The sequence below is a fragment of the Marmota monax genome, unplaced genomic scaffold (assembly GCF_021218885.2).
Source record: "Marmota monax isolate L192 unplaced genomic scaffold, Marmota_monax_Labrador192_F-V1.1 WCK01_AAM20220418_F8-fsc00021, whole genome shotgun sequence".
NCBI lineage: Eukaryota > Metazoa > Chordata > Mammalia > Rodentia > Sciuridae > Marmota > Marmota monax.
Genome location: NW_026695228.1, coordinates 22,455,481 through 22,467,915, shown reverse-complemented (window position 1 = coordinate 22,467,915; position 12,435 = coordinate 22,455,481). Strand labels below are relative to the sequence as shown.

Sequence of the window (12,435 nt, the reverse complement as noted above, 5' to 3'; positions counted from 1 at the left end):
GTAAGATAAAGGCCACGTGGGGTGACCTGTGTAGAACCAGGTAAAGGTGTGGTAGGAGGACCCTCATCTGCACAGAGCATCGCCTCACTTACCCCTGGGAGCTGTCTTATCCCCATCCTGTGTGTGAAGGTGTCCAGGTGAGGCACTGCTGCTCCCCATTCCTGTCTCGGTGCACAGGTGGAACACAGAAGAAGAGGTGTGGCTGAGAGGAGGGACGTCCAGGTGACGTGCTGATCCCCATTTACCAAATGGGGATCTGGTGGAGGGGCTAGGCTGGGAGTCTGAGACACCATGATATTAGTACAGTTGTTACCTGAGTGTAGTTTCCTGCAATGGGCTCAGTCTGCCATAGGTTACAGGCAGGTGGGTAGTCTCCCCTGAAGAGAGGTAGGCTGGGGTCTGTCAAGCCAGGGGATTGGCCTCCTTATTCCTTCCTGCCTCTTTCCTCCAACACTAATTTTCACCATATGCCTCTGCCACTGTCCAGATTCAATCTTGTCACCTCACTCCAAGCTCGTGTCCTCTCTGAGATTTACCAGCTAATGTTACCTGTGTAGAAACATCCATCTCTGCATCATGACAAAGCAACTGATGACTTCCCTTCTCAGCCATCACTCCCCCTGGTGAAGGTGACCCCCACCTAAGCTGCACCTTACCTCTGGCCTACTTTCCATTGTACAGCCACCAGCCTGTAGCACACTTCTTTGGCAGCCACAGCATATTAGTTCAATGCACAAAAGCATTGGCTTCACCTATACAAGCCTTCAAGGCAAGGCTGCCCTGAGCTATGTGGACACAGCCCTTGCTGTGGGGTTTGTAAAGATTATAGTCATACCCTCCTTATCTATAGATAGCATTCTGTGGTTTCATATACCATGATTACCATGGTCTGAAAATATTAAATGGAAAATTTCAGAAACACTCATAAATTCTAAATTGAGTGCTGTTCTGAGTACCTTGATGAAATCTTGTGCCCTCCTGTGCCATCAATCATTTCACTTCATCTCATCAGGTAGTCATTTTATGATGTCACATCATCACTAGAAGAAGGGTGACTACAGAATAATGTGGCACACTGAGAAAGAGACCACATTATTATGATATTTTTTACAGTGTACTGTTATAATGGTTCTATTTTATTCTTAACTATTGTTAATCTCTTACTGTGCCTAATTCGTAAATGAAACTTTATCATAGGTATGTATGTATAAGGAAAAAAACATAATATATATAGGGTTAAATGCTATCCATTGTTTCAGGCATCCACTGGGGAACATATCGTCTTGGATATGTTTATTGTAGAGGAGCACACTGCTCTTGTTAGACTGGCTGGTATCACCAGGATGATGGGGATAGGATAGAAGTTGACCAAGGAGAGAGGCAGAGCTATGCAGTTTGACCAGAAGACACTGAGCACATACATTGCCCAAAAGAAACCACTCTTACACTCCCAGCTCTAAATTGCCCTGATCCTGGGAAGTCTTCCAACTCTCCCATTCTGGGTTCCCCCAGCTCCTGTTCTTCTTACCGTGCCTTCATCTGTGCCTGACTCTTCATTGGATCGAGTCTCTTGAGGGAGGAAAAAAATGTCTGACTCATCTGAAATCTAAGAGACTGGAACAGAGAGTATGTTTGGAATGAATGAGTGTTGTAGACCTAGGAAGAGGAATGCACAGAAAGGGAATCAGAAGGGACTTGGTTGACAGACCAAGCAGCTACTGTGTGCCACAGTATTCTACATACATTAGACTTGATAACCACACATATTGATAATGTGTCATAGTGGAAACTAAAAGTAAAAAAATGTCACTTGTCCCACTTCAGAAAGCTGTCTCCAGATTCAGAGTGTTATAAACAGTTAAGGAGACTATCACACAGATATAGGAAGAGAGAAAACCAAGTGCTGGTCAATCAGATGATGTTTTGGTGACAGCCAGGACTGTGCAGACCTACTATGGCGTCTATACCTGATTACTTCTTTCTGAGCCTCAGTTTCTACTTTCTTAAAGTGAGGTTGACCAGATGACCACTCTTAGATGTGAGGTTATGTTATGATTCTTTGTCATCTTAAGTGTCCAGTGGACTAGACTCTGGCTTTAGGAAGACAGTCTTGAGCTAAGAAAGAGATCTTTCTCCAACCTAACATGATCTGTGTCTTTTCACAGAAATGGGAACATAGAGGAACCAGCATCATGGATGATTCGAAGATGGTCAGGATGTTCCACCATAGTCACTAGAATTACATACTATAGGGTGGATACCTACAGAAGTGGTCTATGAGAAGCAGCAACGCTGCTGTCCATGGCCAATCTCCATCCATCTCTGTGCCTTAGCCTTAGGTCTTTTTTCTCTCTGGCCCGAGTGCCAGAAGGATCAGTGAAGAACGAGTTTATGGAGCCCAGCATTCTTATATTCACAGACTTCTTGTCCCTCTCTTAGGTCCTTTTCAGATTTCTTCTATGCTGAGAGAACATACTGTCAATGAACTGCTAAATTGTGTTTTCTGAAAATTCCGGTCCAGAGCACAATAGAGCTACCTGAGACACAGGGCAAAGGAATGATATGGCTGCCTCATTCCAAATGGAATTTGGCCTGAACTTTCAAGATGCCCCAGCCTTTTACCTGGACTCCTACTTTCAAAAGTGATGACTCTCTGGGAATCATCAAGACCCCACATAACATATGCCCAGTATGTATTTCCAGGTTTCCCTCTCATCCTCAGCACACCTCCACACCTTTGCTCAAACTGTTCCCTCTGCCAAGAACACTATTCTAGCGTGTCCTGGGAAGCTCTTTGTTCTTCAGAGTCCTCCAAGTGAATTGCCAGTTTTTCAATGAGCCTAGTCAGATTCACACTCCTTCTGTGTTCTTACAGCCTCTTGTCCTCATAGAGTTTTTCTCATAGAGTCAATAAATGTCAGTTTCATGCTCATTTGATATGGAAATATTCGGGGTGCTGTGAGTCAGCAGTGATTAAGAAGAAAGGAATTCTCTGTCCTCTGCTTCTCATGGTTCAGTTTTGGAAGCTCTCCTGTATCAAGAGATGACCAAATGGTCAGAGTTGTAATGAGAAACCTAGACATCTATAGGGGCTAAGTGTAGTTCTAAGAGCTAGCTAGGGGCTTAGAGAAAGTGTCTGGAGGGAGTGATGTGTAAAATGGAAATGCATGCACTTGTGATTCAGATGAAGCAGGCAGATGGATGGGGAGTTTCCAGGTAGAAGGAACAGCAAGTGCACAGGCTCAGGGTGATAGAGCTGGTGTGTTTGGAATAATGGGATGTCCACTGAGTTCTAGCCAGGTGAAACTGGCTGAGGGAGTCCTGATGAAGGCAGACAGGTCAGAGTTCAAGAGCACAGATGACCACGAAGTCCACTTGAAAAGTTTGTTCTTAGGGAAGTAGGAAACCCTAAAAATTTTTAAAAGCGTTCAGAAATAATCTTTGATATCTCTGAACATATCCATGGGTGTTTGTTATTTCTAATTTGGAGTTCTCATGAATGCCTACTATGTGTCCTTAGCAGGAAATCTCAATGGGCTCTTTGGGTCTACCTGGGAATGTAATTGCTGGGTCATAGGGGAGGCCTCCATCAGCTTGCATAGATACTGCCAAACATGTTTCCAAAGTGTAACAGTAGGTTGGTTTTAAGCATGAATGATTAGCCAGATTTCTGAGTATAGAGAGTTCTCTGGCTTTTATGAGGAGACCAGACTGCAGAGGACAGGGTGGGCTTAGAGAGACGCAGAAAAGGCGGCAGTGGGCACCGTCTGGAATTCCTTGAGCATGCTTATGACCCCATTTCCAGGAGGAAGAAGCGAGACCGCTGAGTTACAATAGGAAGCGGTTGACCGCTCGGGAAAGCCAGGAGCAAGTTCCCCTTATCCTCAGCCTGAGCCAGGTCTGTGCTGGGGAGGAAGCAAGGCAGGGTAAGTGCTGTAGCCAGAATCTGCCAAGTTAGGGGACCGCTCCTGTCGCTGGGGTCCTAGGGAGCGGGTCCTGGAGCACTAGCCAATCAGAGGCGCGGGGCGCGGGGGCCGTACGAACTGTCCAATCAGGAGCCCCGGCGGCGGGAGGGGCGGTCCAGACTCTGAAGGGTCCGCATTTGAGGTGCCGCGGTGACGGGCGGGCGGGCGGTCAGCTGTTCTGAGAGACGCCAGCGCCTCAGCCTCCTTCGCTTTGTGACGTCCACTGATGCCAGTTACCGTCGGGAGGACTCCGGGCGACCCCGGAAGCCGGAAATGGTCAGTGTTGGGGAGCGGGCCGGGGTGGGGAAGGAGCGCCGGCGGGAGCGGCGGAGGGACCGGCCCCCCCACGTCGGCCCCGGAGCCGGTGAATGAGTCCGCCGCTGGCGTCGCTCGGCCCTCGGTCCCTCCGACCTCGCCGTGGGGCTGACCTGGCAGCCGGGACCCCGGCGTCCTGTCCCATCCCTGCGCGGCGACTTGGGCCAGCCCGGAGTCCCGGTCTCCCCAGAATGCGGTGTCGGCCGGAGGGTCCCGGGGAGACCCGGACTCGCGTGTGGGCTCGTGCGCGGGAGGAGCTGCGGGATTGGGGAGCCGCCAGCTTTTTCTCATTTTCCCCCGTGGCATACTTAATTGCCCGGAATTCCTACATGTTTGCGAAGGAAGGTCTCAAATCCACAATCTTCCAGTGCTTCTTAGGGCTGGCTGCCAGTCAATCTCTGATTTACCAGGTGCTTCTCCACGAAGCCAGACTCCTTGGAGAGGGGGTCTTCCGCTTCAACACGGTTGGGGTTGAGGTGGAAGAGGACACATTGATACTGTCCTTAGACTGTTACTACACCTCGTTTTTAAAAACGAAGTGATTGACATAAGTGACCACCTGGAAGTATTGGTGAAAAAGCCCTAACCGTATGGTTTGCAAGCATACAAAGGCAGAAGAGGGCTTTTCTTTTGTAGGGAGTAGGAAAGAAGAGTAGGAAAAGTTAGGGGAGAGGAGAACTTTCCCCCTGAGGTCCGCCTGTGCTTGGGTAACGCTAAAGAGGGGTTTATGTGCTGGCTCAGGCTGAGGTGGGTCAGACCTGGAAAAAGGAGAGATACAAGGAAAGTTTGCTTATTTAAGTGTTTTGTTTCTTTTCTACTGATCAGTTTAGTTAATCATTAAGCCCAAAGTGGGAATTTGTAAAGCGTGTATCTGGCCTTGTTGGTTTAAAAAAAAAAAAAATGGGAACATTTTCTAAGTGTAAAGGGATAGTGTTCGTTTGGGGTAGGATGTTTCTCCAAATCAAAGTATTGGAGGTAGGAGATTTTTGATCACTGCTCTTTACCAAGATTAGAGCTCTTGGTTAAAATTCAACATTTTATGCTGTTTGCTTTTATATTCACAGTGTTAGTCTGGTCAGAGTGCAATGTATGTTAATTGAGAAAACCTGTGAGGTACAGTCTGAGAGACACCTTTGGTGTCTATCTGCTGGAGAAAATGGCTTATGAATTTGAGGTTTTATTTTGGTGTATAGTATAAACAACAACAACAACAAATGGTCTTTGTCCCAGCTTCTGGCAAGCTTAACCCTCGGAATTTCTGAACAGTAGGAATCTCTTTGATTAGTTATCATAAGCCTCTTTCAGGCAATGTCTGAATTTATGCTAATGAGGAAACTCAAGGTGTTACCTTTCTTTAACTTCTATGGGAATTGGTGACCAGACAGAGCAAACACCTCCTTTGAACTGGCATCTGCAGTGGAGACAGTGGTCAGACTGAACCCTGAATTTTTCAGGACTGTGCTAAATCTGGGTGGTATCAGAATTAAATTGTGGGACACTTTCTTGGAGAATTGGTTGGTGTTGAGCAAACAGCACACCTTTGGAGTCAGAAGTGATGTCGATAAAACACAACAGGTTGGAATTTTCCAATTGCTTTGAGTGATAGTTTGGTCACTTGTCAGAATCGAACCTGTGGAGGAGGGAGATTTTTTTATGCTGAGAGGAGGGGCAAGTATAGTGTGGGGAGATTCCAGAATTCCATTTCCTGGCTACTCAGGTTTCCCCGCACATTGTGGGAGGAAGCCCCCCTGGGCTGCAACTGCACAGTGAGAGTGGTCTATAAATTTAGGAGTGTGTTTGACCTGTGAAGCCTATTGCTTTCTTTTGTTTCCTTGATATAATTGTCCTTCTCAAAAAATAGCAGTTTACTTCACCATTTAAGAATTGTCCTTTTTAATGTTAGTGCAGTATGGTGATTTTCTTGTTTGGAACCTGAGAGTGGGATGATGAGTTTCATACTAAATTTAGGTAAGAATATAAATATTGGAGGACTCACCATGCAGGTGAATAAATAGGTTACTTCTGGTGTGTCTTCCTGATTTCATCTTTGTTTGCACCCAGAGATGACCACAAGATGCAGTTTTTGGTATTCTTTATAGCTTTCTCATGTGTTTTATTACTAAGCAGAGTTTTTAGATTAATTTTTTGTTTATATATGACATTACAATTCCTATTACACATATAGAGCACAAATTTTCATATCTCTGGTTGTATAGAAAGTATATTCACACCAATTCATGTCTTCATACATGTACTTTGGATAATAATGTGTAGGTGATAGAGTGATGGATAAATTTAAAGGCATTGGAGATTTTTTTTTTCTTTTCAAGTATTGGTGATTGAACTCGGGGCACTCTTATCACTGAACTCCATCTCTAGTCTTTTTTTTTCCCCCCCTTGAGATAGGGTCTCATTAAGTTGTCCAGACTGGTCTTGAACTATGATCCTCCTGCCTCAGCTTCCCCAGTTGCTGAGATTATAGGCAGGGGCCACCACACCCAGCTAGTAAGGAATTTTGGTAGCATATGAATTTATCATCTGACTTTTATATGTAGTGCTGAGAATCAAACCCAGTGCCTCAAACATACTAGGCAAGTGCTCTACCACTGAGCCACAACCCCAGCCCTAATAAATCTAATTTTTGTCCAGCTATTATAAACAGCATCTCTATGTTTATATTTTGGTTTTGTCGATGACATCTGGTGTAGGCTTTCATGTTATATTAAATTGTTTCTCTCTCCTGTATAAATAGTGTTGTGGTTTTAATTTCAAATCCAGTTGTTTGTATTTGATATGTAGGAAAATGTTGGATTTTGAAATATTAAGCTATAGTGAATACCACCTTACTTCTCCAAGTTTAGAAGAGTTGTTGATTTTAAATTTCTTTGTGTTTTTCTTCTGTGGACAGGAATATCCTCTTCTATATGCTTCCATGCTATTCTAGAAAGTGGAAAAATGTTAATTCCTTTTTTGGATGTTTTGTGGCAGTATTTAACCCTCAACACTCCTTCCCTTTGTGCTTCACATCAAGATAAAATGATGAAAAGGCTGGGGACTCCTCTTTTTTTTTGGAGCTGACAGGAAACTCAGACCAGGTTAGGTAAGCTATCACTTTTCTTGTCCCAAAGACTTTAAACAATCAGCCAGTGCATTGTGGTGAATGCCTGTAATGCCTGTAATCCTCCTGAGGCATGAAGATTGCAAGTTTGATACCAGCTTCAGTTTTGCAAGGCCCTAAGCAATTTAGTGAGATCTGGTCTCAAAATTTAAAAAAACAGAAAAAAAAAAGATTTTAAACATCATTAGACATTTTGTTGTCAAGTCAAAAGTGTGTTTTTGGAATTATAGAATTTTGTACATATGTATGAGAAGTGACATCTTCGTAATATTGAGCTCTTTCTAAAAACATGGGCTATCTTTTCCCTAATTTCATTGTCCCTTTACATCTCAAATAAAAACTATAACATTTTTCTTTTAGCCTAGTAAACTGTTCTCCATGAGTCTTAGTATTTAATTAAGGTTTGCCTATAAGAAACAATTAGAAACTTCCAAAGTTGTCTCTGTACAATCACAGATGATGTGCTCAGTTCCCTAAGTAACAAGTTGTGACAAGAGGTATTAAATAATATCTACCAGACTTGCTCATTAGAAATTCATCATCCATAGTGTACTTTGGGGGCTTATCAGGTAGGCTTCCTCTGATGAACCTGTCAGAAACCTGCAAACATTCACAGGGACAGTAGGAGTTAGACAAATATCATGTGGTGGCAGAAACTGGTTAGGAACAGCTAACCCCTCTTTAAAGGTAGGCTTCTGAGATCCATCCCAAGAGCAGTTCCCAAACACACTAGCAAAGGTCAAACTCTGTTCTCAAGCATTTCTGAGAACATGCAATCTCAGTACAGATGCTGTTAACTCTCTTGTGAACACTGAGTAGTAGTAGTTTGTTGTGAGAGGTGCTGTGCACACTCTGTACAAAGAGAAGTTGGGTGACCCAGCAGCATGACAGGTGTTCTTGTTCTGCTGTCACTTTATTAAATGGTTCCCTAGTCTAGTGTCAGAATTAGTGTGATGACCAAGAAGTGGAATGAACATTTTTTAAAGATTTTTAATTTGTTATTTTTAATTATACATGACAATAGACTATATTTTGACATATTATACATACGTGGAGTTTAACTTCCTATTCTTGTGTTTGTACATGATGTGGACTTACCCTGATTGTATATTCTTATATGATCAGAGGAAAGTTATGTCTGATTCATTCTACTGTCTTTTCGGTTCCCTCCCCCCTCCCTTCTCTTCATTCCCCTTTATCTAACCCAGTGAACTTCTATTCATCCATCCCCCACCCCTTATTGTATGATAGCATCCACATATCGGAAACAACATTTGGCCTTTGATTTTGGGAATTGGCTTATTTCATTAGCACGATAGTCTCCAATTCAAATGCTGTAATGTCATTCTTCTTTATGACTGAGTAATATGGAATGAACATTTAGAGAACATAGAATCATGTGATCTTACTATGTAGTGAATATGGATTTCCAGTAAAGCAAGTCTCACCTTTCCTGCTGGAAATGTGTGGGATGTTTTAGGAGTCAGTGACCTTTGAGGATGTGACTGTGAACTTCACCCTGGAGGAGTGGGCTTTGCTGGATCTTTCTCAAAAGAAGCTGTACAGAAATGTGATGCGGGAAACCTTCAGGAACCTGGCTTCTCTAGGTAAGAGTAACATCATTGCCTTATATAATCAATCAGAGAACAAGTGTTTCTTGTCATCAATGTTGCTTCATGATTTGGACTAAGTAAAGGAAAACTTTGATGAATATTCCAGTCATGAGCACATTATACCATGAACCTACCTAGGATTTAATACTGTAGTAATTTCTATAACACTGTAGTAATTCATAATGATTTTTTTGTCTACTCTTAGGAAGAGGACAGGAAGATGAGAGCATTAAAAATTACTACAAAAACTGCAGGAGAAATCTAAGGTAATTTACACTCACAAAAGAAAGCAGTGTCCCTCAAGAATCCTGGAGTGACAGGAAATTTTAAAAATGAGCAAATGAGGAAAAATAACTTCAGCTTCAAATTGATTAAATCTCAAAATATTTTTTAAAATGCATACAAGTTGAACATCCATAATTGAAAAATCCAAAATAAAAAGATGTTCCAATGTTGGAAACATGTGAAGCACCAATATCATGTCAACACAAGTGATATTTTTCTGATGTCTTAATGTATATGAACTTTGTTCCATGCACAATATTATTAAAAATGATGTATGAAATTCCTTGCAGGTGTGGGTATAAGGTATATATGATATAAAAGTAAATTTTGTGTTTAAGGTGGGGCACAGCCTCAAGATCTCATTATGTACATGCAAATATTTCAAAATCCAAAATGGATTTGGTCTTGAAATTTTTGCATAAGTGTTATGGTTTGGATGTGAGGTGTCTCCCAAAAGTTCATGTGAGACAATGTAAGATGGTTTAGAGGAGAAATGATTGGGTTATGAGAGCCTTAACCCAATCAGTGAGTTAATCATGCGTTAACTGAGTGGTAACTAGAGGCAAGTAGTGCATAGCTGGAGGAGGTGGGCATTGTGGGTGTGCCTTTGGGGCATATATTTTGTATCTGGCAAATAGTGTCTCTTTCTCTGCTTCTTGATTATCATATGAGCCAGTTCCTTCCACCACACTCTTCCACTATGATGTTAAGCCTTACCTCAAGCCCCAGCCAGTTGTTTATGGACTGAGACCTCTGAAACTATGAGCCCTCAAATAAACTTTTCCTCCTCTAAAGTTGTTCTCACCAAGTTTTTTAGCCACAGCAGTGAAAAGCTATCTAAAACAATAAGTAACACTCAACTGTATTTCAATGTGATATAAACATTCAGTGTAGTCAAATAATTACCTGGGAAATAGTATTAGAAACCTCATATGAGCTGGTATAGTAATTCCTGCCTGTAATCTCTTGTGAAAGAAATACAGAAGGATCAGAAATTTGAGGCCAGCCTCAACAAATTGAGACCCTGTCTCAAAAAGGATTGGGGATGTATCTCAATGGTAGAACTCTTGCCTTGCAGGTACAAGACCCTGCTTCTGTCTCCAGTACCACACACACACAAAAAAAAAAGTAAGAAAAGAAAAAAGAAACCTGATGTGAATACCACTGTTTTGATGATAACTGTTCTTAACCTATAGTGCAGGACATTCAGGACATTCATGTTCAGATATTCGTACATAAAAAGAGCATGTCTCATTAATAAACAAATCATTTGTTATGTACTGCTTCTATTTTTTTTTTTCCTTTACAGAAGTCAAGTTGTAGAGAGACTCTTTGAACATAAACTAGGTAGCAAATGTGGAAAAGTATTCAGCTGGTCTGCAGATCCTTTCCTGAATAAGAAAACTCCTTCAATAAAACCAGATGAAAGGCATGTGTGTAGAAAAGTCCTCGTTGGTCATTCATCCTTAAATGATACACACAGAACTCACTCTGGATACAAACCATATGAATATTGGGAATATGGAGAGAAACCTTATAAATGTAAGGAACATGGGAAAGCCTTCAGTTTTACCAAATGTTTTCTGAAGCATGAAAGAATTCACAGTGGAAATAAACACCATGAATGTAAGCAATGTGGGAAAACCTTCAGTTTTACCAAATGTTTTCTGAAGCATGAAAGAATTCACAGTGGAAATAAACACCATGAATGTAAGCAATGTGGGAAAACCTTCAGTTTTTCCAGTTATATTCAAATACATGAAAGAACTCACACTGGAGAGAAACCCTATAAATGTAAGCAATGTGGGAAATCTTTTGCCTGTTCCAGTTCTGTTCGGAAACATGAAAGGACTCACACTGGAGAGAAACCCCATGTATGTAAACAATGTGGTAAAGGCTTCAGGGATTACAGTTCCATTCGAACACATGAAAGAATTCACAGTGGAGAGAAACCTTATGGATGTAAGCAATGTGGGAAAGCCTTCCTTTCTTTGAGTAATTTTCGAAGACATGAACAAACTCATAGTGGAGAGAAACCATATGTTTGTAACCAGTGAGGGAAAGCTTTCTGTGTTCCCAGTTCCTTCAGAAAACATGAAAAAACTCACACGGCAAAGAAAGCCTATGTATGTAGGCAATGTGGGAAAGCTTTTGTTGATTATAGTTCCTTTCTAAGACATAACAGAACTCACACTGGAGAGAAACCCTTTGTATGTAGGCAATGTGGGAAAGCCTTTGGTTCTTCCAGTTATGTTCAAATACATGAAAGAACTCACACTGGAGAGAAACCCTTTGTATGCAAACAATGTGGGAAAGCCTTTAGTTCTTTCAGATACATGAAAGAGCTCACAGTGAAGAGAAACCCTATATATGTAAGCAGTGTGGGAAAGGCTACTATCATCCCAGTTCCCTCAAAAAACATGAAAGGACTCAGACTGGAGAGAAACCCTATGTATGTAAGCAATGTGGGAAAGCCTTTAGTTCATCTGGTTACATTCATATACATGAACGAACTCACACTGGTGAGAAGCCCTATGTGTGTAGGCAATGTGGAAAGGCCTTCAATCAATCCAGTTCCTTTTACAAACATGAAAGAACTCACACTGGGGCTGGGGTTCGATCCTTAGCACCACATAAGAATAAATAAGTGAAATAAAGGTATTGTTTCCAACTATAACTAAAAAATAAATATTAAAAAAAGAACTCACACTAAAGAATAACCTTAAATGTGAAATGTGGGAAGTCTTTTACTATCCTGTGGCCTTTTAGCAAAAATGAGAATGCAGAGTGGAGAGCCCTTTTATACATGTAAAGCACATGGGAATGCCTTTAGTCATCTTGATTCAATTCACAGACCTAAAAGAACACAACATGGAAAGAAATCTAGAATAAAAGAGGTGCACATAAGTCTTCAGTTGGCCTCTGTGTAAGAATGCACATTGGATTAAAGCCTTATAAATGAAAATACAAAAAGTCATCAGTTATAAGAAATAACTTTCTAAGTCCTGTGGAAGTGCCACATGTAGTGGGATCTTATAAATGCAAATAATATGAAGAGCTTGAAGCAAAGTAAGTTTTGTAGCATGCTTCAGAAAATACACAAGCTGAAGGAAATAAAATATATTTGTGTGTGTGTTTA

At 41.7% G+C, this 12,435-nt stretch overlaps 1 protein-coding gene across 1 annotated transcript; it reads left to right on the top strand.

Annotated features, from left to right (window-relative positions):
* Positions 1 to 4,092: 4,092 nt before the first annotated feature.
* Positions 4,093 to 12,435, top strand: LOC124088069 (zinc finger protein 14). The gene is made up of 4 exons (XM_046437420.2): positions 4,093 to 4,241; positions 8,879 to 9,005; positions 9,217 to 9,277; positions 10,606 to 12,435. The coding sequence occupies exons 1-4, from the start codon at positions 4,239 to 4,241 to the stop codon at positions 11,351 to 11,353; spliced, it is 939 nt and encodes a 312-aa protein (XP_046293376.1). The 5' UTR covers positions 4,093 to 4,238; the 3' UTR covers positions 11,354 to 12,435.

What these genes read in the sequence shown, in the direction of transcription:
- LOC124088069 (XM_046437420.2), top strand. An exon ending in CAGGAACCTGGCTTCTCTAG is followed by an intron (nt 9,006 to 9,216) that starts GTAAGAGTAACA and finishes GTCTACTCTTAG; the next exon opens with GAAGAGGACAGGAAGATGAG. An exon ending in AACTGCAGGAGAAATCTAAG is followed by an intron (nt 9,278 to 10,605) that starts GTAATTTACACT and finishes TTTCCTTTACAG; the next exon opens with AAGTCAAGTTGTAGAGAGAC.